Source organism: Lonchura striata, chromosome 6 (assembly GCF_050655825.1).
Source record: "Lonchura striata isolate lonStrDom1 chromosome 6, ASM5065582v1, whole genome shotgun sequence".
NCBI lineage: Eukaryota > Metazoa > Chordata > Aves > Passeriformes > Estrildidae > Lonchura > Lonchura striata.
The window spans coordinates 2,692,210-2,716,949 of NC_140708.1; the positions used below are offsets into that span (position 1 = coordinate 2,692,210).

A 24,740-nucleotide genomic window follows, 5' to 3' on the forward strand; every position below is an offset into this window, starting at 1 on the left:
AGCTTTTATGACAAAAATTTATTTCAGAACTCGATTTTTTAGCGCTGCTGAAGAGCCACGGAGCGGTCACTGTCCGTGCTTGGATGAATTCTGGTCCCTCGCAGGGCTGAGTTTCCAGGCACACCCACTGGGTCACATATGCCCTTACAGGCAGCAGCTACTTTGCTGGGCAGAAAAAAAAATCTCACACAACACCCAGCCATTTCAGCAAACATGATTTTTCGCCATCCTCAAAGACAAGGTTGCTTTATCAAGGAATAAAGACAAAGAGGAGGCTAACAGGTTTTTACTGCCTCATAAAATTCAGTTCAGTCCCACTATCTGTAGGGGAGATCAATCAAGTGCTCTGTTGAAGCCCCCGATTTCCACTCTTGAACCAGCTGTTTCTCTTGAAGTCTCCTTGCCTGCTGTTCCCAAACCTGGAGAAGCCTCGTCCCCCCTCCTGCGGATACTCCTCCAGCTCAGGCAGCTCACTGGCCACCGACAGCTGCCAGCGCCGCGTGTCCCTCCACTGCTCCTGAAACAAGACCCATGGAACCAGACTTTATGCTAAGGCATTTCCAGACAAATCCCACTCCTGCCAAAACAGGCCATTAGATCCCCCTGGGAGACCCTCACAGTCCTGTGACAAACGATAAACAATCACAAGGGACAAGAGAGAATGAAGTCAACAGAAAACTGGTGAATTCTCAAGTACACTGGAGAGGCCAGACCACAGAAAAGCCAAAGACCTTAGAATTTTGTTTAATGAAATCAAGTAATATCATGGAAATGAGAAGAGGCATGGCAGGGTATTTTCTAATGATTATGCTGTGCTCTTTCTAATCACTCTGTTGCCTATGCAAAATTCTTATTAAACCACAAACCTCCCTAACCACCCCATACTCAATCTTATATGGCAATTGCCAGTTTTCATATCACCAGGTTTTAAAGCCAGCTCTGGCTACACAAACATACCTGTATACTACTTAGTTCATCAACAGGGATATCAAAGCACACGCCCTAAAAAAACAAACAAAAAGAGGCACTGATTAACAATGAAAGAATAAAAGCCTCAGTAACCAATCCCACTACATATTATTTCTGATGCTTTTTTTTAGGAGGCAATTCCTGCATCATCATATATGAGTACTATCTAATAAGTCTTTTAAAGCCCTCAACTAATATCAAAGCCTTTTCTTTTCCCAATAGCGTATGCATAAACAGCATACTCATGCTAGGTTACCCATTTCCTGAGAAATGAGATTGAGTAGGAACAGTGCAGTACCAACATTCTGTACCAATACTTCAGAACTCCAGCCTCAATCCCTGCACAAACTGGCGACATGTGAACACACACAAAGCCCCACATCCCTTCATTGCCAAGGCTGGGCCACCTTACCATCTTCCCCTTGAGGAAACGCATTGCAGACACTTTGTTATCGACCTCCTCCCCAAGCTGCTCCTTCAGCCCCCGCCAGGCATAGCGCATGCTATGCATCTCTATTGAACACTTCAACACCATGGTCACAAAGCCCTGCAGGAAATGGAGAAAAACGTTTATCAAGGCTGAACGTGGTCAAACCTGCTGCTAGAAAACAGATTAAAAAACCCAAACTGATAGAAGAATTACAATTCAATCAGACAGTTACGTGCAAAATGGGGTTACCACACAAGGGCCTAGGCCACATCCTCCCTAAATACAGATCAGGTAATCACAGGCTGTACTTGCATTACGACAAATGTAGAAGATTCTTGATAAGGGGGAAACCACAATAGCACAAACTAATCTATTTGCTTGTAAATTGTCATTAATTGTAAAATGTCATTAGTTAAACTCTCTTAGAGCATCAAAGTTTTCTGCCACTTCAGCCTCTGGAGAAATTCTTTCCATTTTCATCACAAGAAAGTTTACTGATTTTAAGTTTCTCCTGGAACAGCTGATTTCAGCTAAGGAACCTGGGGACAACAGCTATTCAGAAACCCAGAAGGAAAAGCCTGGGAATGAGATGCCAGACATGGCCTAAACACAAGCAATTCATGCATCCATCCTTTTTACCAGGGGTACATCATTACTTACAGCTGTTGAGTTGAGCAGGGAGCGCTGCTGGATGTGAGCTGCCCCAGAAATGTGTGCCAGGGCTGCAGCCAGGGCAGCCACTGCCCCCTTCTCATTTATCAGCTCCTCGGCCGATTTTCTGAAGTAGTCCACTGCAGCAGGAGGAACAGCCTCCAACAACCTACACAGTTACAAGATGGGTTTAAAGAGATAAGAAAAGGCCATTGTGAAGGGCAGCCATGTTTAAGATATACCCTAAATCAGTCTTTTCTGAAAAAGGTAGGGAGGGAAAAAAGATAGGAATCCAAGAAGAGATACTTCTGTAATGCTATTTCTGGTACAACCACTCCCCCCATCATTTTTCAGTACACTGTGAACCCAAACACCATGCCCATCATCTACTTTATACTGGTCAAATCCTCACTAATTATAATAACCTGCTTCAAGGCAATTTCCACCACAGGGCAGCAAATTTAAACAGAGCTGCATGATGTAAACAGAGCCACAACCCTCAGAAATAATATAATGAAACAAAAGTCAGGGCTAAAACACCCTCACTACTGCAGAATAACTCCTCATTATACCAAGTATTGCTCTTTGCGCACTGCTTCCACCACGTCATCTGAGCAGATAAAATCATCTTCCCCTCTTGATAGTAATTCCTTCTTCTGTCACTGATTTCTGATTTTATAAACAAAGGTTCGTTTGCTGCAAAAACTTAGAGAACATTATGTTCTATGAAAATGTCTGTGTTCAGCACACAGAGCGTTACTGATACCATCTTATGTTTGCTATACACAAAGCAGCTGACTTCTACAACACAGGCAAAGCCATGCTCACATGTAGGCCTGATCCCTTAAAATTGTGCATTAAACTCTTAAGCATCTAGAGCAACAACATCTCTAAATCTTTCTCAAGAACAGGCAAATAAACTTACTTTTTGGCATCACTACTTGAAGCTTTAATTACATCTGCAGCAGAGGGAACACCCACACGCTTAAAGGTAATACCCTGAAATCAAGAAAACAAAGGTATTTTCAGCAGTCTACAATTCAGTCCTGTCTAAATTACGTAACTGAGATCTCTACTTACTGTTTGCAAGATCAACATACTCTTTATTAAGTCATTTCTAAAGTGATAAAAAAGCTTTTAAGTTCCCAGCTTTGTTAATCTGGAGTTACTTCACTCCAATGTACATGCACACTGTGATGCAAGGCACACAGTGCATGTTGCACGGGAAAACTCAGGCAATGCAAGAACAGGCCGACACAAAAGCATTTACAAACACCAAATATCAGCACTTTGGGCCTACTAGTTTATGGCACCGGACACTCCCCTTCTGGACTCAGCAACCCACGATTACCAAGTCCAAGAGTGGCAGGGTCCTTTCAGGAGCTGATCCATTTCCTTAAGCAGAGCTCTGAGGTACAACTCACCGCTTTGTGCTCGACTTGCTTCAGAAGATCTTCTTCTCTTCTCTGAAACAAACAAATGCAGATGCCGGTCCGGCCCGCTCGGCCCGTGCGTCCAGAACGGTGGATGTAAGAATCCACATCCTTCACAAATTCAGATCAACACGAGAAAACTATGTTATTTAAACTGCTGACATTTCAGATTAAACACAAGCTAAATTCAAACTCAGAAGCCTAAGGAGTGACACATTATGTGTTTATACCCAAACTTACAATTACACATAAACCACTCAGGATTGCATGTGCTCCCCCACCCAAAGTATGCTGCTCAGCTTTAACAAACACTGCTGACAGACATTTTAAGTTTTCTAAATAAAATGTTCCACTGGAGTTGCAAAAGATTAAAAAAGCAGCAAAAATATTTTAGAATTTTTATGAAACTCAGCAACATGCAGAAAGAATTCAGGAAAGTTTCACAATGTCAAAACCTGTGAGTTTCCAGAGTAAACAAAACCCAAGACTTTAATCAAAGCTCAAACTGAAAAACTATAACTATGAAATTTTAGGCCTCACATTTACAAAACATTCATTAATTCAAAAATTAATTGGAACAGAACATACTTCTGATGAAACAAAGGAATAACCCACTATTCTGGCACCAAAATAAAGCTAATCCAATTTTAGTTTCCTCTAATGACTTACTTTTGGTGGTGAGCACTGTATAACAAGGTCAACCTCAGGAATATCCAAACCACGGGCAGCTACATTTGTTGCAATCAGCACTTCGAACACACCATTTCTGAAGCCTTTTAATGTGATTTCTCTCTGTTTCTGTGGAATGTCACCATGCAAGGACTGGGCATCCTGTCAGTAAAACAAGCCATTAACATGACATTTAATGGGAGTCTAGGCTGCAGCATCTAAAGAGTAACTGCAAACCTCAAAACACTGTGCAGAGCAACAGAAAATAATTACATAGCTGATACCAAAGGAATATAAAGCATCCTACTTTATTTGATCCTTCTCTGGGATTTACTGTGAAAGCAGCATGGCTAACAAGCAGAAATTATTGCTGCAATTTTTTAATGTGGATGGTACATAGGCAAACCATGTATTCCCATCACTGTTTACTCTCCATAAATCAACATTTATTATCAAACAGGATTTTCTCTGAGAATTATGCAGCACTTTTCCTCACATTCAGAAAAAGGGCAGTAATTCAAGCAAGCACAAAAGACTTCTCAACAGATCACCTTGGTAAACCTTCCAAGGGCAACAAGACATCTCATTCTACCATATTGGATTTTTCTAAATGACTGTTCAAAGACCAAATGCCATTAATAAATGGGAATCCAAAAAGCACACTAACACAAGATGGGACTTGTCCATTACACTAGCTCCTGTTTCTTGCAATTATTACTATCTCCTGGTTATTCAGCATAGGCTGTGTATTTCCTATTGATCCATTCCTACACTAATTTAAAGCCAAAGGAATAAATTCATCATCTCTGTCACGAGGATATTTTAACTTCAAAGCTGAATTTTTAGAAACAAGTCTTAAAATCATGCACAGGAACAATTTTCTCTACACAGTTGCAACCTCCTATTTACTTCAGGGCATTCAACGCCTGGCAATCCCAACCACTCAGCCCTGGTACCTGTTTGAGAGAAGCATTCATAGCCAACTCATTTGCTTCCTTTTTGGTCTCACAAAAGACAATGGTCCGCCCATGGCTGCCACTGTAGACCTGGATGATGTCCCCAAGAACTCCTGCCCTCTGAGATGAGCGACACTGTATGGCCAAGTGCTGTTTGGGAAAGAAACAAGAAACCTATGTTAATCTGAGACACACACACACAGGACGGACAGCATGAACAAAAGAAGCATTTTAATTTTTTTTTAAGCTTGCAAACAACAGGTCCCACATGAAAGCTTTGCTTACAAAATCTGTGTGTCGGCTATGTGAAAAGTCATTCCACACACCTATTTATAAAATCAATGCATAACCCATGTTATCAAGGCCACTTGCTCTCAGGATCTGCACTTCTCTGCAGCAGAACTCACTTCCACAGTTGTGGCTGTCCTTTGAGTCTTCTTTCCAATCAGGTCAATCTGTTCATATTCATCTCGCATGTATTTTTTTGCTACATCATAAACCCATCGTGGACAAGTTGCAGAGAACAGCAGCGTCTGTGGGTTGTTCTCGGAGCCTGCAAGGAAAGGCCATCGACTTCAGGTATCTCAAAAGATCCTGACACTTGAAAACTGATAAAAAAAGCAAGAGTTGCTCTTACGCTGACAGATTTCTATGTGCACTAAGTCTGTACAAGATGTGAAGAAACACTGCCAGCTATCAGCTTTTCATGGCTTTCAAAGCCATAGTGATAAGTCTTGCTCTTAGTATTTGCTGAGATTTCTACTTCCAGTAATTCAAGCCTTTTCCAAAATTCTGGGACATTACTGAAATGTGGCAAGGAGTTTCACACATTAAAATAACATCCTTCTGCACCATACCTGGTACCTTACAGCTTTGCTGAACACCCACTACATCATAAAAGAGCAAATATAGTCCCTCACTGTCAGCTCTATGTGGTGACAAGTGTACAGACAGACCATAACCCTAACTTTCTACTCAAGTCACCTCACTCAGGATGAGGAACACTAGGGAGTTGGGTTTGCTGGTTTTTTCACTTTGCTCCTTCCAGAGATGCCAGTCCAGCCGTTCAGCCTTCTGTCACCTCTCTTTGAACCTTTTCCACCCTTTTCTAGCACCACACAGAGAGTTTAAGTTAGAGATGCACCAGAAGTTTCTAAAGCAGCATTAACTGTGTTTTTTGCATTGTCCCCTATTCCTCTCCTGATGTCTTAGTTCACCTCTCTTGTAGGACGATCCCAAGATTTCTTCCACTTGTTCAGCAAAGCCCATGTCCAACATATGATCCACCTCATCCAAAACAACATGCTTCACACTGGAAAGCTCCAGCTTGCTGTTCTGAATGTGGTCTTGGATCCGGCCAGGAGTTCCCACCAGAATATCAATGCCACTTTTAAGGAGATCAACTGGAAGACAGAGAAACAAGGACAGTGTCAGACTGCTAAGAGACAGCATGATAAAAAGATAGCAACAGCAACACCTCTCATTTCAGAAGCAAAAAGCTGCTGCCCTTTAACCTCAGAATAAAGCACAACATCCAAAGTAACAGACACTGAAGTTAACTGTAGTCCAAGCTGCTCTGTCAGGAGTACCAGCCAAACCTCACTAAAGTTACAGGGAAATACAGCAATTCCCAAGCAACAATCAACTGACATTAGAACCTTCAGAGCCCTACTACATGGAAACACTTCTGTTTTCCAGCTAAACTTGGTCACAGCTGCCTCTGGGGAGACACAGAGCCACAGGCACACAAACAGATCTCCCCTTTCCATGGACTCTCATCTAGTCCTGGTCTATGTCCACACAAAAACACAATAAAGAAAAAATTAACAGGACTAGACATTTCACAGAACTACAACCATTCTTTTCCCTGAAGATTTATTGGAACTAAAATAATTCAACACAGGCTGTGTGCTTCCTTCAAAAGACACGCCAACTGAGTTCCTAACCAAACTCAAAGTCTGAGGCAGCAAAAAGCCCATTTTTACTTATGGAGTGCCTTTGAAGAAAGTTAGCTCCAATCCATTAGTAATTCCTTGGCAGTTACTTACGCTGTTCTTTGTATGGAGTTCCTCCATAAAAACAAGCAACTGACAGTTTCTTTGTGAGATTCTTGAAGTCTTTGGCTACCTGAGTGGCCAGTTCCCTGGTTGGAACAAGAACCAGCACCTGAAGGGAGAGAAAAACATGAGAGAGACAAAAATGCAACTGTGCTTGGAAGAAGGTGTAGGAGAAGAGTTTACTTCATGTCAAACAGCTTGCACTCCTGTCTTCATTCTACACTTGCTGCAGAGGTGCCCACAGCTTCCCACCATCCTATTAATATTCCCTGCCACCTGGAGCCTGCACAAGGAGCCTCAGAGCCAGCAAGAGGGAACAAGGGAAAGTGCTACAAGGTAACCAAGACTAGAACACCAGTAATTTTCTTTCTTATGTTAAAGCCAGATAAAAGACACTTCAGCAACATTACCAAGGGCAACGAAAGTGCAGCTAAGCGCTAAAGGGTAGGAACAGTCACTAAATCTGGTGTACTAAGATTTTTAAAGATACGTAGTGTGATACACTCCAGCCATACATCCTTCCTTTTCTCCACCAACCTGCCTTCCTCCAATGTCTACCCCTCCCCCTAAAATTTAAGAATGAACCAGCAGAACAAAGAGCTGAATTAATAATCTCTTAAAATCTTTCAGGCAGTAAGATTTTAAAATTTACATTGCCTTTATAGTTAGTAAAACAAACACATAAAGCAGGTTTATCAATTCTGCAGACTGTATATATTTCTACAGCCTAATGTTAAATATATGCTCTGCAATGCATGGGAACAGGTGTCTGATCACTGGCACCAGGTTACCAATTCCATCCCTCCTAAACTCCACTTGTATCCCTTGAGTATCCAGACATGGGGGAGGGAAGCCAAAATCCTTCAGTTATCACCATGGAATTTACAGTAAGAAACAACCCCAGATAACAGAGACAAGTCCAGGTGAGTCAAACACCTCCTCAGAAGAGGCAGGGGACTGAACCCCAAAGCTGCATGCTACATGCCCAAGGACAGCAGCCTGGGAGCTCCCTAGACACTGCTGCAGTGCCCCGTTTGCCCAAACACAGTCACAGGGCACCCTAAACACAGAACGTGTCATTACTGTGATGCTGCAAAACTGTCACACTATCTCCTGATCTGAGCAAAGTACTCACTATTACAAAAACCAGTAAAGGACAAAAAAGTCCCCAACAGAAAGCCCCAAAGCAACAGTAAAATCACTTTCAAGACCTGCCATGCTCTAAGGTTTTAGTGTAAACCCTGAAGTGTAAGTTACTTTTGGTGCACGGCCTCTTCTCCCATCCTGTGTGACACTCTGAAGCTTTTCAACCAGTGGAAGAGCAAAGGAAAGGGTTTTCCCAGTTCCTGTTCGAGCTTGAGCAATTACATCTTTGCCATCATATATGGGCTGGAAAGTCTTCACTTGCACAGGGAACAGGTATTTTATACCTCGAGCTGCAAGATAATTGAAAGAGGTTTCACTAAAAGGTGAAGTAACAATTAGAAGTCCTCATGTATAAATTGCCCAGACATGAAGGGCACACCACTTCAAATCCTGCACACAACAGAAATTGCAGCTTAGAAGAAAACCATGTATCTTTGTGTTTTACTTCTATTCTAGATCAAAAGATGCTCCACCCACACAGTAAGTGTTGAGTATCCATGATGAAACAGCCTTCTTGTGATGTACAGTTTAAGACAATAGGAGGGGAAGGAAAAAACCCAACACGTTTTTTCTGATACAGCTCAAGATTTTGTGGTTAGCTGGGTTTTGAAGGTAAGGTGACATCGTTTATTTCAAAACATTCTAAAACTTCAAAGAGACTTTGCACAGTGGAAGTGAAACAGCCCATCCAAAAGAAACTTCAGAGCAAGGAAAACAAAGCAACAAGGAGAATTTTTTCCAACTCACAAGAATTGCACACCTACCCAACACCGGGGACAAGAACCCTGCAGCAATTACTTCCTCAACAAAACTAACCACAAAGAGAGATGAAAATGCCCCAAACTATGAGAATAAACAATCTGTTTAAAGAATTGAAAATCTGTTCACACAAAGCTAAGTCTTCAGATACAAAACTCCATTAGGCCTGCCTAAGAAGCAATATTGTAGACAGCAGACACAGGAACAGGAGGTATACAGAATTATGCTGATGAGAAATGTGTCTCTAGAATGTCTATCTAGGAATAACCACTCCATGAAGAATAATCTCATATTAAGGCATCTGAAATTGAATAAAGCAGAAAACTTTTTTCCTACTAACAGCATATTCTCTGAGTATACAGTGACTGCTCATGCCATCTTTACCATGCAAATGTAACACAATTTAGGAATATTTGCTTTTGGCTTATGCAAGTAACAGTTTGTTCTCACCAAACATTTACAGAAATGTCTCTTACCACACGAACTAACCTGTGAGAAGGTTGATAGTGTTTTGTGAGAGAGGAAAATTAGAGAAGGCGCCTTCTTTTGCTTCTTCTGTCAGCTCCTAATACAATCGAAAAAAAACACAGAAAAAAGACTTAGTGTCCCTTCAAGGTGAGCACAGAATGTACCCTACACAGACACTCAATAGAAGCTGTGCATTTTCTTTACAAGCACAATTTAACCAGATGCCTCTTTTCTATTCAATTAGAAAGAAAACCCCTTTGATGTAGACACTTGTACATATATGCTTGGTAAGTCAGGATATTGAAACTATTTGTTAAGAATCTTAATAAAAGTCCATTGAAACCATGAGAAAACTGTTTTTCACAAGAAAACGTATCTGGTGTCACAATTCACTGTGCAAAGCAGGATTTTCCCTCTAGAAGACACCTATGTGGTACACCACGCAAAGAGCTTCAAACTTTACCCGAGTGTACTCAAAACACAAAATTCACCTTTTACTTCAGAGATCCAATAGGTCACATCGTTACACCTGAGGTACAATGGACTCTTTGGACTCATGTTGCCACCTTAGACACAAAACTACCCCCAGAAAGGCCCCTGCACGTTTGTGTGAGCAGTATGAATTAATGAGCATAACTGTGGCTTTCAATTACAGAACACCTGGCCAATACTTCTTCAGCGGTGCTGCCATCAGAGAGAGAAAACGCATCACAGCACAAAGCACAGCACAAAGCACAGCACAAAGCACAGCACAAAGCACAGCACAAAGCACAGCGCGGTTCTGGAGCGCGGCTGCCTGTGCAGCGGGGACAAACCCTTGAGCTGTGGGACATCAACAAGCTGCGACACGAAGAGCAGCACACGTGCGGACTGCTCCCCTGCCAGCCGCCTTCCCTGCAGGACACGCTGCACCGCTGGGAACTTCCCGGCTGGGGGAAAGCACGTGGAGAGCAGCTCCCACGAGCTGGTGCAGGCACCACCGAGCCTCACCGACCGCCCTAGGCCGAGCAGGATGAGAGGCGGGGTGCCCGGCACTCCCCATGCCGCGACTGAGGCGGACAGCGGCAAAGCGCCGACAGATGCGCCGCGCTTCCACACTGTCCCACAGAGCGCACAGCACGTGTTTATCAAGCTCACTAATTACAGAACGTTCATTAACCGAGACAAAGGGTTTGCTGGCAGAGCATCCCTACCTCGGCGTCGCTGTCCCGCTCTCGGGCAGCCGGGGATGCCACGCCGCTGCTCACAGCGGAGGCAGATTTCACCGCCTGCTGGGACGCGTCGCTCTCTCCTACCAAACCGTTGATCTTCTCCTTGACTTTTTTCGTCTTCTTGGGCACGGGGGGCTCGAAGTCGCCGTCCTCCCCCCCGCTCTCCTCAGGCTGCGCCTGCTCGACCTCGGCCTTACCGCGCCGCTTCGCCTTCACCTGCTGCTTCACCTTCTTCCCCGGCGTCTCGTCCTGCTGCGGGAGAGCCGCGGTCACACGGAGGGAACCCCTTCCCTCCCCCTGCCGGCTTCAAGACCCCAAGCCCGGACAAAATGGCCGCACCCGCGGCCGCACGTGGCGCTCCCACCTTGCCCTTCCTCCGGCGCCCGCGGCGCAGCGACTCTGCGGCGGCCGGCGCCTGGGGCTCGGCGGGGCTGTGCTCGGGCTCGGCGGCGGGCATGGCTGCCGGCTGCTCCCCGGGCCGGTGCGCGGCGGCAGCGCCGCTGCCAGTGCCGGGGCCGGTCTCGGCGCGGCGGCCCCAGGACGCGCGCCCCGCCCCGGCGCGCAGGAAGTGAGGCGGGCGGGCCGGCCCGCGGGCCAGGAGCGGCGGCAGCGGCAGCAGCGGCGGCAGCGGGCCCGCCCCGGCGCCGCACAGCCAGCCCAGCCGCCGCCCGCCGCCGCCCGCCGGGACCGCCGCCGCCCGCGCCGCGGGGAGCCCGAGCCGCGCCGCCCGACCCCACACGGCCCCCATGCGGCCGGCGCGCCCGGCCCGCCCGGCCCGCCCCTTCCGCCGCGCCGCGCCGGCCCTTCCGCCGGCTCCTCCGCACCCTGGGCCCCTCACGGGGCTCCCCTCAGTGTCCGCTCCGCCAGCTCCTTCTACGGGGCTCCCCTCACGGGGCTCCCCTCAGTGTCCGCTCCGCCAGCTCCTTCCACGGGCCTCCCCTCAGTGTCCGCTCCGCGAGCTCCTTCTACGGGGCTCCCCTCAGTGTCCGCTCCGCCAGCTCCTTCCACGGGGCTCCCCTCACAGGGCTCCCCTCAGTGTCCGCTCCGCCAGCTCCTTCCACGGGGCTCCCCTCACGGGGCTCTCCTCAGTGTCCGCTCCGCCGGGCTCCTTCCACGGGGCTCCCCTCACGGGGCTCCCCTCAGTGTCCGCTCCGCCAGCTCCTTCCACGGGGCTCCCCTCACAGGGCTCCCCTCAGTGTCCGCTCCGCCGGGCTCCCCTCACAGGGCTCTCCTCAGTGTCCGCTCCGCGAGCTCCTTCCACGGGGCTCCCCTCAGTGTCCGCTCCGCCAGCTCCTTCCACGGGGCTCCCCTCACAGGGCTCCCCTCAGTGTCCGCTCCGCCAGCTCCTTCCACGGGGCTCCCCTCACAGGGCTCCCCTCAGTGTCCGCTCCGCCGGGCTCCTTCCACGGGGCTCCCCTCAGTGTCCGCTCCGGCGGGCTCCCCTCACAGGGCTCCCCTCAGTGTCCGCTCCGCGAGCTCCTTCCACGGGGCTCCCCTCACAGGGCTCCCCTCAGTGTCCGCTCCGCCGGGCTCCTTTCAGGACCGCCCCTCACGGGACTCCCCTGCTTGCCCACCAAGCCGGGCTCGCTGCCCGGTCTGCAACAGGCCGATAATGACACTCTTGAGAGACTTTAATGATTTCGGGGATGCGCAAGCCCGGGTGCTCGGTGGCCTTGCACAAGTGTAGCAGCGCCGTCAGTCATACACAGAAATTCAGGGTAGCGTGCTCAGCAGAGCCCCTCCATACAGGTAACATCTCCAGGTGCTCGGGAAAAGGGACCTGACCCCCTAGGGGCGGCACCTTTCTGACCCATAGCCCTGATTTTTAGTTACAATACTAAAACATAGTTCACCCACAGGATACGTGGACCTTGAGTATTTTGCCAACCCAACAATGGACACATAAAATATACATCAACATACTGATTCATTTTATCCTCAAAGCTCGTTAGCTCCAGGATGTCCTTGCAAAGGGCTACTGTTTCTTCCGCTAGTTAGGCTTGAAAACAAAGATCTTGCCATTGAAGAATATTCTTACCTATGGTATCTTGACATATTCCCCATTTTGCAACACCCTCACAGGGCTATGGGTCTCCTCACAATTCTTGCTCCTCACGTGGCTTCCCCTCACGCTTCAGAAACCACCTTTCCTACCCCCATTTTATAAGGAGTGACAGTTTGGGACAGAAACTAAAAACTACTACATTTTAGGGAAAGAAGATCTTCATTACAAACCCACAAAATAAAAACCAATTTGATTTATTTTTCTTTCAAGGGCTCCTGCTGTCACACTACCCAATGTGGCACCTTCCCACATATCCACCTGCAAAATACTACTTCAAATACGTGACAACAAAATATGAAGTTGTAAAATAATATTTAATTTTATCAGAAAATGTACAGGTTTGAGCAGCAATTCAGATCTATGTATTATACAGTGAACCAGGCTACAGTTTTGAACGCAACAGACAATTATGGGAAGATTAAAAGAGCAATATGAGAAACAAAAGAAACAAATTTTTTTTCTTGCAGGTTTTTTGGGTTTTTTTTCTTTGCACTTTTTTTTAAATGAACAGAACCTTGTAATGAACAGAGTAGTACTGACAAAAAAAAATATCTTAATGAAGTATTTTCCCCAATGGTACAAACACACAGAAACAGCCTAGTGTAATGTAATATAAAATACTTCAGTCCCATTTTTTTCCTCACTTCTGGATTGTTGAAGTTAATGTTCAAACGCTCGGCTGAAACTTCGTTTCTGGCCTCTGCTCCTGAATCTGTTTCTACCAGAGCCCCCACGCCGACCGTTCCTGGAGCTTGAGAAGCTTCGGCCATTTCCTCCACCACTCCCTCCTCCTCCTCCTCCTCCTCGTGCGGATTCTACCAGCTCTGGTAATTCAGTGGCCACACACAAACGCCAGTGTTTTGAATCTTCCCACCTTGCCTACCAGAATGAAGTCAGACACAGCAAGATAAATTCTAGGAATACAAATGCAGGGTATGTAATAATTATTAAAACTGCTCAACTGAAAAGGTAAAATCATGAGCTGATAAATGGGATTCAAGGTTCTAACTGAAGGGATCAATAATTTTGGCATGGTAATACTAATGGCTACCAAGCAAAAATCTGAATTAATTTTACTGTGGAGAGAATTCTGGGTGAAAACAGGAGGCAGGGAATACAGAAAAGGGGATTAAAGCTTGCTGCCTAGCAAGATTAATCCAGCGCCACTTTTATCAGTGCAAAAGTTTCAAGTTACAGACTTTTGGTCACAGGGGGATGCCTTAGAAAAGAAAACACTGTGAGCTTGTTCTGTTCTTCAATTCCCTCCAAGCCATCCCTTTTGCCACCAGGAAAGGCAGGATAAAGGCTATGTCATGTTTTCCATCTAACCCAGTCCAGCCAGTTTCATCTTCAGCCTGCTGCACCCAGAATTTGCAAGGAACATACCTCTATTTCTTTTTGCTCTGCCACAGGAACATCAAAGCACACACCCTAAAAAGAAAGAATAATTTTAATGCATACAAGGTAAGCGTTTTAAATGACTGCAACTAAAACAACAGAGCCCACAAACCTACACCTGACGGGCAGGCACTATCAGAACTGACTGTGCCAAGAAATGCTTTTCTGTTTTGTCATTATGGCAGAGTTAACACGCTTTCATACCTTTTCCCTATTTTGCTATCCCCACAGCCATGCACTATCCTACCTCCTAAGCATGTCAGCAGAGCCCTAAGCACTAAAAAAAAAAACAGATTGAGGCCCATCATCAACAGTGCCTGGAATAGAGAAAAAGACCAAAAAGCTCCCCTGACAATTGCTAAGAAAAGGCTGCAATCAGAAGAGCCCAGTATCTAAGAAACAAAACAGAAACTTACCATTTTTCCCTTGAGGAAACACATTCTGTTCACCTTCCGATCAACATCATCACCCAACACTTCTCGCAGTCTTCGCCAGGCATAGCTCATGTTGTTTATCTCTTCAGAGCAGCGTAGTATCATTGTAACAAATCCCTGAAAAGAATTGGGCACGTTCCACTCAGACTTCAGCACATATATCAGACAGGAGAAAGCTACAAATGTACAGTTCCTTAATTAAATCTTCAAGTAGGTAGTGTTACAGGGCATCAAGTATCTTTACAGACACTATATTGTTGCTTTTAACAAAATCAGTAGTTCCTAGTGGCTTAAGTATAGTTCTTGAACAAAATGGTCAGAAGACAAGTAACTCTATCCGGACAACACAGGGGTGGTGTTGTTTCTTTCCAGTTTCAAGACAAGCATTAAACCATAACCCTTTCCTTACCACATCCGAGTTCAGCAGTGAGCGCTGTTCAATGGAAGTAGCACCCGAAATATGGGCCAGAGCTGCAGCCAGAGCATTAACTGGTCCCTTTTCTTTTATTAGCAACTGAGCAGATTCTCTGAAATACTCAATAGCAGTCTGAGGAACAGAATCCAGGCACCTAAGTAGTTATAGCACAAAAAAAACCAAACAAACAACAATTTATACACCAGTAGGCTCTGGAATAGAAAAAAAAAAACATTAGTCCAAGATTTCAGCAGTGCTCAGGAAGTTCAAAGAGACAGTAAAGAATAATTCAAATAGCCCTTGTGAACTAGGAAAGCAGGAAGATAGAAGAGGGCCGGAGTCCCCGAACACACCTCATGGCATCTTTGCTGGAAGCCTTTATTATGTCTGTTGCAGTAGGAACACCAACGCGCTTGAATGTAATGCCCTGAAATTTAAAAGGTAAAAGACTAATAAAAATTGCAGACCATAAATAATTCAGTTCTAAAGAAGTAGTACTGAACTCCATAAAAACAAGCATTTCAGTCTGTAATTTTTCTTGTTTTCAGATTTTAATTTCCAATTTTTCCTAGAGAAAACGGTAAGGTTAACCTTACAGAAAAATAGCTAACACTTAGAAGGCTTTTTTTGTACCAGATCAGTTTAAATGATTCGGTGAGCTTAGACTGAAAACATAAACCATTTTGGTACATTTCTGGGGAAAACAGAGTCCTACAAATTCTAAATTACTACTTTTAGTCTGATAGATTTGGATTTAAGTACAAATTACAGAGCCTTAGTCTAACTGTAACATTGCTTTATGTGCCAGGAATAAACCATCTTATCACAAACACACACTTAATTGTTGAGGAAACTAGCATATGGAACACTGCACAAAGTGCAAAAATGCAAGTAACAGCTCTCAAGAAAGCTGCACATATGCACATCACTGATCAGATGACAACCAGGGTGAACACCACAAAGAAATACTGCGAGTTTTTTCTCATTTCCACAGGACAACCTCACTGGCATTTGCTGAAGAGGTGTGGGTGTTAGAATCTGCAGTGCTCTCCCTGCTCCACAGAAACCGACACTGCAGCCACCCTCCGCAAAGTGCCTGAACCTCCTCTGCGTGCCTTATAAACCGCATTCCGCAGCTGACCCAATTAGAGCCTCGCAATTAGCAGAAAACTGTACTTTACCGCCTTTTGCTCTACGTGTCTCAGCTGGTATTCCTCCTTCCGCTGGTAGAAGCAGATGCAGATCCCAGTGCGCCCAGCTCGGCCTGTGCGCCCCGAGCGATGGATGTAGGACTCCACATCCTTCAGAAACAGAGGCCTGTGAGTTACCTCATGCATTGTCATTTCACCAGTTCACTGCACCCACCTCACCTCTAGGAGCCATCACAGATAAGCCTCAACAATGCAGAGTAACTGAATCACAGATTAAATTACAAGACATTATTTCACTAATATTGACCAAATGTGCTTTTCCATAATCATCTAAAAATCATGGCTTTAAAAACAAAAGCTGTGAACATGAACCAACTTTTCTTTATGCATCACCACACATTTGGAGTGTGTGTACCTCTGCAACAATCCCATTCCCCTCCTGCACATCCACTGCAGTATTAAAATAGCTTACTCTCTGCAACATTACATTGTTTCTTCCAAACCCTTTTAACTTCAGCCAGTGTTCTTACTGTTGTGGTCCACACCCCACATTCACCCCCATTCAAGAGAATCATTCCTCCCTCTGCTCCCAGCCTCGCAATCACCATACCCAGCTTCTAAGGGAAGGCTTTGAACCGCCTCCTAAGAAGACATTTTAAGGAAATCATCTTTAAACATACTACGGACTGACACAATCACAAAAATCCTCTAAGAAACTACTTCTACATAGCTGGATGTTGCTCTTCCTTAGGCATAATGCTGATGAACTCTGTGTGGTCAATACCATCAGCTGATAACACTACACCACTTGAAAACAAGACTACAGATTATTACAAGACATCCAATGTAACAGTCTCCTACCTTTGGTGGTGAGCTTTGTACAACCAGGTCAACTTCTGGGATATCTAAACCACGGGCAGCTACATTGGTTGCAACCAGAACTTTAAATGAACCATTTCTAAAACCCTTCAGTGTGATCTCTCTCTGCTTCTGAGGAATGTCACCATGCAATGACTGGCAATCCTGAAAAACAGTATTATTTTAGAACCACACCAAAATCCAAGACAGTGCTCCCCATTCTATGGTCAGTTTTGGTACAAAATCTTGGTATTTGATAGGTACTGAGTGGCAAGATAAAGAAAAATAACTGAAGTACCGAGTTTATATTTTGGGTGTCTCACAGTATGTACTCAGTAATTCTTATTCATATATCTCAAAGACCTTTAACAATGGCAGGAAAACAGAACTGAGACAATGTATGTCTCGGCTCACATCTAATTACTGTGACATATGAAAACTCTGCCCTAACTTGCCATCCACACCTAGATCTACGCAATGCTCGGCTGTTTCAAACCAGTAATCTGCAATTCTTGTTCCATGTCCACAAGAAAGAGTGAACTATCAGACCACACACAGCTGTCAAACTCTCTCCTTAAAACTTACTCAGCATAGGTCTGGTATCAACATAGGGTTGATACATGTCTGAAAGGTTTTGTTACTTAATACACACAATAAAATACCTGTTTGATTGAAGCATTCAAAGCCAGTTCATTTGCCTCCTTTTTGGTCTCACAGAAGACAATGGTCCTCCCATGGCTGCCACTGTAGACCTGAATGACATCTCCAATAACTGCAGCTCTCTGAGACCAGTGACACTCTATTGCCAAATGCTACAGAAAGAAATTCCAGTGATAAGCTTATGTAAAGTTAAGGTTATTATAAAATACATTTGGAACTGTTAAATACAGAAATAGTAAAGAGTTATACAGTTCCCTCATGGGAAAAATGTGCTAACTCACAACCCTGGAACATCCAAAATCCATAAGGCTCTTATATTTATGCCCACCACAATTAGTCTGATGTTCAGCAAAATAATTACAGTAAGAGAAAATCAAGCCTCTAGCATATTTGTATTATATTCCTTGCTATGGTATTTGCTGCACAGCAAGCAAAGAGCTACTGAGATGAGATACTATGGGAAGTCTGAAAAAAAGTATCTTGTATTCCAAATCCTAGAAGCCAGCTGGGATGTCCATGAAGAACTAAAAGCAGCAGGCTGATGTTAATGTGTGCCTTTTGCTTAAAACTTTGATAAATTCAGGTGTGCTTTTCTCTGAAAATGCACAAAAATTACAAGAAAATCTTCTCTCTACTGTGATGTGATAAGTCAGATCCTAAACCCAAAAACAACTTGACCAGCTGTAACATGCTTTATGCTTGGAAAAATTTCTCAAAACAACTTCCAACATCACTGTGATAATGCACCTTATGAAGAGGTGACTTTTGTGGCATAAAAGGGAAATGGCTTGAAAACATTTCACATGAGTTTACTCACTTCTACTGTTGTAGCAGCCTTCTGAGTTCTTTTCCCAATAAGGTCAATCTGTTCATATCTAGACTTCATGTATTTCTTAGCCACATCATACACCCAGTGTGGGCAAGTCGCAGAAAACAGCAGTGTCTGGGGATTGTCTTCAGAATCTTAACAAAAAAACAGAACAATGCTTCACAAACTTCATACATTTCACCTAACAGATGTACACAAGTTGATTATATGGGTAATTAAAAATGAGGACAAATACCAGTACCTCATGTAAAGAAAACTACTGTAAATTTTGCATTCCCAACACCTGGAGTAAAAAATATTCTAGAAAGTCTAAACAATTTCAAGATTATGAAAAAATTACTATGGCCAAAAAGCCCAGTCTGTTTTCAAGCAGTAAAAAAGGTAAAAAGCTAATTCCTCTTAATGTGAAGAAGTCCAAACACAACTTAAAGATAAGTGCCAAAGACCCCTAGGTACTGGACTTCCAAGCTTTGCACAGGTTCTGTGAATGATTCCCACATATTCACAATACATAATATCCAGTAATTTCTAAACAAAATCACCTTATACCTGAATTTTTGCCAACTAAATTATTACTAGTACTTCTTACTATTTGTTTAAATATTGAGATTACCCTTCTTGTATGCAACTCGTAAAATGTCTTCCACTTGCTCAGCAAATCCCATGTCCAGCATCTGGTCAACTTCATCAAGTACAACGTGTTTGACCTTGGTAAGGTCCAGCTTGCCATTCTGCAGGTGGTCTTTGATTCGACCAGGTGTCCCAACCAAAATGTCAATGCCACTTCTCATGAGGTCAACTGGTAAACAGGGAAGTCAAGAGTTAGCAGTGAACTAGGAACACACTCTGCAGCAGTAACACATGGCAATAACAAACCAGCTTCTTAAACTACTCATAAGTACTCTTCTTACAAAAGTGAGAACAAATGGTGAACTAAAAGAGAAATTTGGAACAAAAAATGTAAGGCAGAAAATCTGCTCTTCCTGAAGGGAAAAAAAAAAAAAAAGACCTTACCACCCTTCTCTCTCCCTGTACTTTAAAGCTGCAAGGGTGAACTTCTTTTAATATTCTTTAGAAATAGTCAGCTCTTCCCAAATTATCTACTTTAACTGGAAACTTAAAAAAAAAATATTTAACTATCCAAATCACTGAAATCAAATCCTTCCTGAGATTCTGAGGTTCTGAAAAAAAATTATCTCTGATGTCTCAAAATGTATCACCATAAAAGAGCTCACTCTCATTCCTTGTTTACAATCATCAAGGCAGTAAATTATGCTGCCACAACAATTTCTTCCCCACTTTACAAATCCTCTACATATCCCTTATCACATGAAAAAACACATACCCAGTCACAGCTGTAAGACTAAACTTTTTTAATGAAAATGGGTTTACAATAACCTAAATCCAAATACAGGTTACACACACAGCATATTCTGTTTCACTCTAATTTAAGGTACATGAGTAGATAAGTAACACCAAGAACATAACTGAAGACCACAGCTATGTATCTCCATAAGAAGATACATTCTGAGCTTCTGAATTTCCCATGAACAGTCTCCAGCTCTTGAGCTGTTAAATGTGTGTCTGGAAAGACCCAACTGCACTTCTTAAATATGGCAGTCAATCAATATTTAAATTATTAGTCCTATCACTTACTTTGTCCGTTATAGGGAGTTCCTCCATAAAAACAAGCCACTGTCAGCTTCCTTGTGATATCCTTGAAATCTTTGGCAACCTGATTTGCCAGCTCTCTTGTTGGACAAAGAACTAGAACCTGCATAGAAAAAAGACAAAACAGATGTTTTCTCAGCATGGCTTCTGCCAAGAAACCACTAGACTTCTGATCATTAATTTAGATCTAACCCTTTGTAAAATTAAATTTAAAAAATCTGTTTTAAATAATTATCTAAGCAAAGGCTGGAGAAGCACACGGCTCAAGTTTCTTATAGCATCATTAAACTCTTCAACATATACACATTTAGGACAGGCTAGCTTCTTTTTAAACAGGATAGGAGGGACTTAAATCTTATTTAGCTCCAGCTCCTGAACAGACCAGCTACAAGTTTTCTTCTACATGCGTATATGCTGACTGAGACCAAGACTGAAGGACATGGGTTACAAAGGTTTTTGCTTCACAGTCCTGTGAAAAAGTGCAAGGTTTTGAGCTGTCAGCTGTCTCTCAGCTTCCCTGTGGCTCAGGGAAAACATATGTTAGTCTGCAGAGCTGCTGTGCTAATCCACACCCCTGCAGAGGCACCCAGGGAACCATCCTCTCTTCCAATACGCAGCCCTCCCTGCAGGCAGGTTAATTGATTGTGTTTAAAATGTGACTGAAGCACTGCTCTGCAGCCTGGGAGCAGTCACTTCACAAAAGGAACATTAATCCATATCGCAATACCTCCTTCAACATCAAAACCTATTACCAAAACGCAGGCAGTGGTGTATTATGGTAGAGTGAGGTCTGGAATCTTTCCTAAGGCCTAGAGCTCCCTCGAAGAAAGCCCTTCCTTCTCCAAAAGACTGTGCCAAATCTAAAGACAGCATTCTCAGTCAGCCAAGCAATGTGATGGGCAGATGCATACAAAACTGCTAGTACTACTTCTGGAAGGCACTTCAGGTTATTTGTGAGATGACCGACAAGATGAAACAAACTGACAAAAATTAACGAACATGTGCTCAACTTTGGCTTCTCTAGATTTTTTTGGAGGTATCATAAGAATTCAGTGAATAACCACATGTAGTATTCCTTAGCAGAATGAACACAGCTCATAACAAATCTGCATTCTATGGAGCAGAAGCTTCAACATTTGGTGGTGCTCCTAGAGAAAATTAAGCCTATTTTTAAAACCTCCCACTGTTTACATGTTTTAGAATTAAACATTTTTGAGTAGACAGCTTTTATCAAGCTGTCAAGTTACAATTAGTAACTGATCTGTTAGCAATTTAGGAGAAAAACAAGCATCCAGCAGCCACTAGCCCTGAACAGGTAACGTGACTGTGCAGAATTATTCAGGAACACATTGACCACCTGTAGTTTTGGTCTCCCTGGCAGAAAAAGGAACTGACAAGTGGATAGAGCTGTTGTGCTCCTCGCTCTTCATCAGAGGCTGGAAGGCAGCACGGGATGCAGGCAAAGCCCAGTGGACACAGCTTTCAAATCACCTTTAATGTGGGTTAGCTTAGCCCTGCACAGACCTGAAAAGCTGCTCCAGCAGCTGAAAAACCTGAATCAGATGTAAGACAAAGCAAAATCACCATTCTAGCCAGGCACAGTTACCTTTGGTGGACGGCCTCTTCTTCTTTCCTGTGAGTCTCCCTGAAGCTTTTCAATTAAGGGAATAGCAAAAGAGAATGTTTTCCCTGTTCCAGTTCGTGCTTGAGCAATGACATCCTTGCCAGCATACACTGGATTGAAGGTCTTCACTTGCACAGGGAACAGGTATGTCACTCCTCGAGCTGTGACAATTTCAAGAAATTTCCTTAATATGGTTATTTTACAAATGTTCTTTCATACTCCTCAGTGAAAATTATTGCAAGAAGAATTTCCATCAACTCTAAATTAAGTCAGGACCTCTACTGATTTATTTGATCAGATGAGTCATTTGCAAAGAGTGCCCTGGGACTGTCAATTCTATTCTACTTCACACCACCAGACACTAGGACAGAGGAAGTTATTAGCCTTTATGAAAGACTGTCAGCACTGTGCCTTTATTTATGCAATACTCCTTAGCTATCCAGGAAAATCTCTTCCTTTTAAATAATTCACATCTCAAAACCCCTTCTGTTCTTAATTCGTACTAATTCACGTATAAGCAAACATCAAAGATACTAAATATAATTGGTTTTCCTTTATTCACACCAAAATAACCTGAGCCCTTCTCACACATCTTTTTTTTTTTCCTTGGCTCATGTCACTTAAGAATTTTACTGCAAAGGCTGAACTGCACAATACTGCAAAGTGTGTGGTCAAAGGTGTATTTAGAGCAGGCAACCTAAGTCTTCTGCACAGCATCTGTGCCTGTACAGGCATGAGCAGAGCACATCTCAAAGCTTATTGATCCAGGGTGTAGAGCATAAAAACACAACAGAGATCACTGACATACTATGGTCATACCTTGCCAAGAAACTTACCTTGAAGAAGCTGGACAGTTTCTTTGGAAATAGAAAAATTGGAGAAAGCACCCTCCTTCTGTTCTCCAGTCAACTCCTGTTAGGTAAACAATAATTCAGGTAAGATTCCTTGTGAATAATACATGACTGTCAGTAAATTCAAGGTAATTCAAGTAAATTCAGTACAGACACTGGTGTCATACTCTTCAGCGACAGTGTCACAGCTGCAGCTAAAGAGCCTTCTTTGTTTTACCATCATATTTCAGACTTGGACAAAGTTAGGAAAAGTGACCTGGAGGCTAAGGCTGCTTCATAACTAACAGCAAAGTAAATGCAAAACACTCAAACCAAAACTGAAAACTCTTAATTAGAATTGCAGAATATCACGAGTTGGAAGGGACCCACAAGCACCACCAAGTCCAAGTCCTGGCTCTGTACAGGACAACTCCAAAAATCACATACATCTCATGGATGCTGGATCGTATTAAAGCTCCATCTCAGTGCAATCTGTCTGTCCAGCAACAACTACCACAGCACCGGACTGATGAAGTTAGGAAACCATCATGCACTGGTCCAACACTTCAAGATTTTCATAATTCAAAATTCTGACACATTCTTGGCAGATTGAACAATTCGAGAACTTTAAATCTTGATGTTTTACAGCACTTTCGACTGATTAGGAAGGGGAGGAAAATGGGATACAACCCCTTCTAAATTTGGCCGCGTTACAATGCAGGAGTTAAAAGCCACAACACATCACTATAACCAAAAGCAGTCATTAGCTTTACCTGATCCTGCTCGCTCTCACTTTCGCTGTCGCTTGACGTGTCACTAGAACTACTCTGTCGGCTTTTGCGGGAGGATTTGCTGCTGAAGGAGGACAATCTCGATTTCTCCAGGCTTTCCTCTTTCGTGTGACCGTTCTGTTTGCTGACACTCTTTGATTTCTTGGCTTTCGGGGCATAGCGCTCCTCAGCCGACTCCTCGCTGTCATCTGTCTGAGTCTTTCCCCTTTGAAACTTGTCACGGCGTTTAGATTTCTTCTCCTTTTTCTCCTTCTGACAAGGCACAGAGTAAATGAAAACACACGCTCGTGGATCCAAGCGACACGGAACAGAGAAGAGGGCGCAGAACAGTTAAAGCTTGAAGCGCACGTTCTAGCTACTGACGGGGGGGCGGCTGACACACGGCAACAGATCTCTGCCGGCCGCCGCCGCTCAGGAGACACGTTACCGACCACGAGACAACCGGGCCTTGGCTTCCGGGGCTCTGCCCCGCTCCGGGTGCCGGGGAAGCGCTTCCCGGGCTCCCGGCCGGCTCCGGCAGGCCCAGCGCGTCCGGCGGGGCCGCCCCGACACGCGGCGAGGCCGCGGCCCGGCCCGCCCGCGCACGTGGCCGCCCGGCCCGGGCCGCCCCGCGGGCTCGCCGCGCACGCCTCGCCCGGCCCGCGCCACCGGCGGTGCGGGCGGCCGCCATCCGAGGCCGCGCTCGCCGGGCGCCGGCCCCAGCGGGCGGGCGCGGCCAGGCCGTACCCGGAGCCCTTCCCTGGTACCTTGTGCCGCCGGCGGCCGCTCTCCGGGACCCCCTCAGTGTCCATGGAGCAGTCGGAGCCCGACTCGGCCCCGCTGCTGCTGCTGCACCGGGTGGCCTCAGGCATCTCCGCTCGCCGCCGCCGCTCCGCCACGCCGCGCTCCGCACCGGCCGCGCGCTCGCCGCGCGTCACACTCCGAGCGGCCGGGGCGCCCGGCAGCCAACGGACGGCGGATCCGGCCGCGCGGGGGCGGGGCCACGCCGTCCAACGGCCAATGGCCTGCGGCCGTCGGCGCGGGACCACAACTCCCGGCGTGCCCCGGGGGACAGCGTGAGGACTGCAGCTCCCGGCGCGCCCCGCGCGGAGGGGGGCGGCCGCCATGAGGGCTCGGCCATCATGAGGGCTCGGCCATGAGGGCTCGGCCATGAGGGCTCGGCCATGAGGGCTCGGCCATGAGGGCTCGGCCATGAGGGCTCGGCCATGAGGGCTCGGCCATGAGGGCTCGGCTCGTCCCGCCGCCGCCGCCGCCAGGGCCCTGCC

The 24,740-nt window shown here is 45.1% G+C and overlaps 2 protein-coding genes across 2 annotated transcripts; both read right to left on the reverse strand.

Moving 5' to 3' along the window:
• Positions 1-202: 202 nt before the first annotated feature.
• LOC110469881 (nucleolar RNA helicase 2) lies at positions 203-11,497 on the reverse strand. Its single transcript, XM_021529069.3, has 15 exons — positions 11,114-11,497; positions 10,732-11,001; positions 9,560-9,635; positions 8,423-8,601; positions 7,157-7,274; positions 6,326-6,511; positions 5,516-5,661; positions 5,109-5,258; positions 4,153-4,314; positions 3,475-3,594; positions 2,976-3,049; positions 2,060-2,219; positions 1,382-1,516; positions 958-1,002; positions 203-517 (listed from the first exon to the last, which is right to left on the reverse strand). Exons 1-15 carry the CDS (start codon positions 11,495-11,497, stop codon positions 338-340), a joined length of 2,385 nt encoding a protein of 794 aa, XP_021384744.3. The 3' UTR covers positions 203-337.
• A 1,612-nt stretch (positions 11,498-13,109) lies between these two features.
• Positions 13,110-24,397, reverse strand: LOC110469903 (nucleolar RNA helicase 2). The gene is made up of 15 exons (XM_021529119.4): positions 24,222-24,397; positions 23,458-23,727; positions 22,691-22,766; positions 21,837-22,015; positions 20,216-20,333; positions 19,173-19,358; positions 18,548-18,693; positions 17,733-17,882; positions 17,074-17,235; positions 16,243-16,362; positions 15,415-15,488; positions 15,056-15,215; positions 14,629-14,763; positions 14,201-14,245; positions 13,110-13,693 (listed from the first exon to the last, which is right to left on the reverse strand). Exons 1-15 carry the CDS (start codon positions 24,324-24,326, stop codon positions 13,475-13,477), a joined length of 2,145 nt encoding a protein of 714 aa, XP_021384794.2. The 5' UTR covers positions 24,327-24,397; the 3' UTR covers positions 13,110-13,474.
• Between the last annotated feature and the right edge of the window lie 343 nt (positions 24,398-24,740).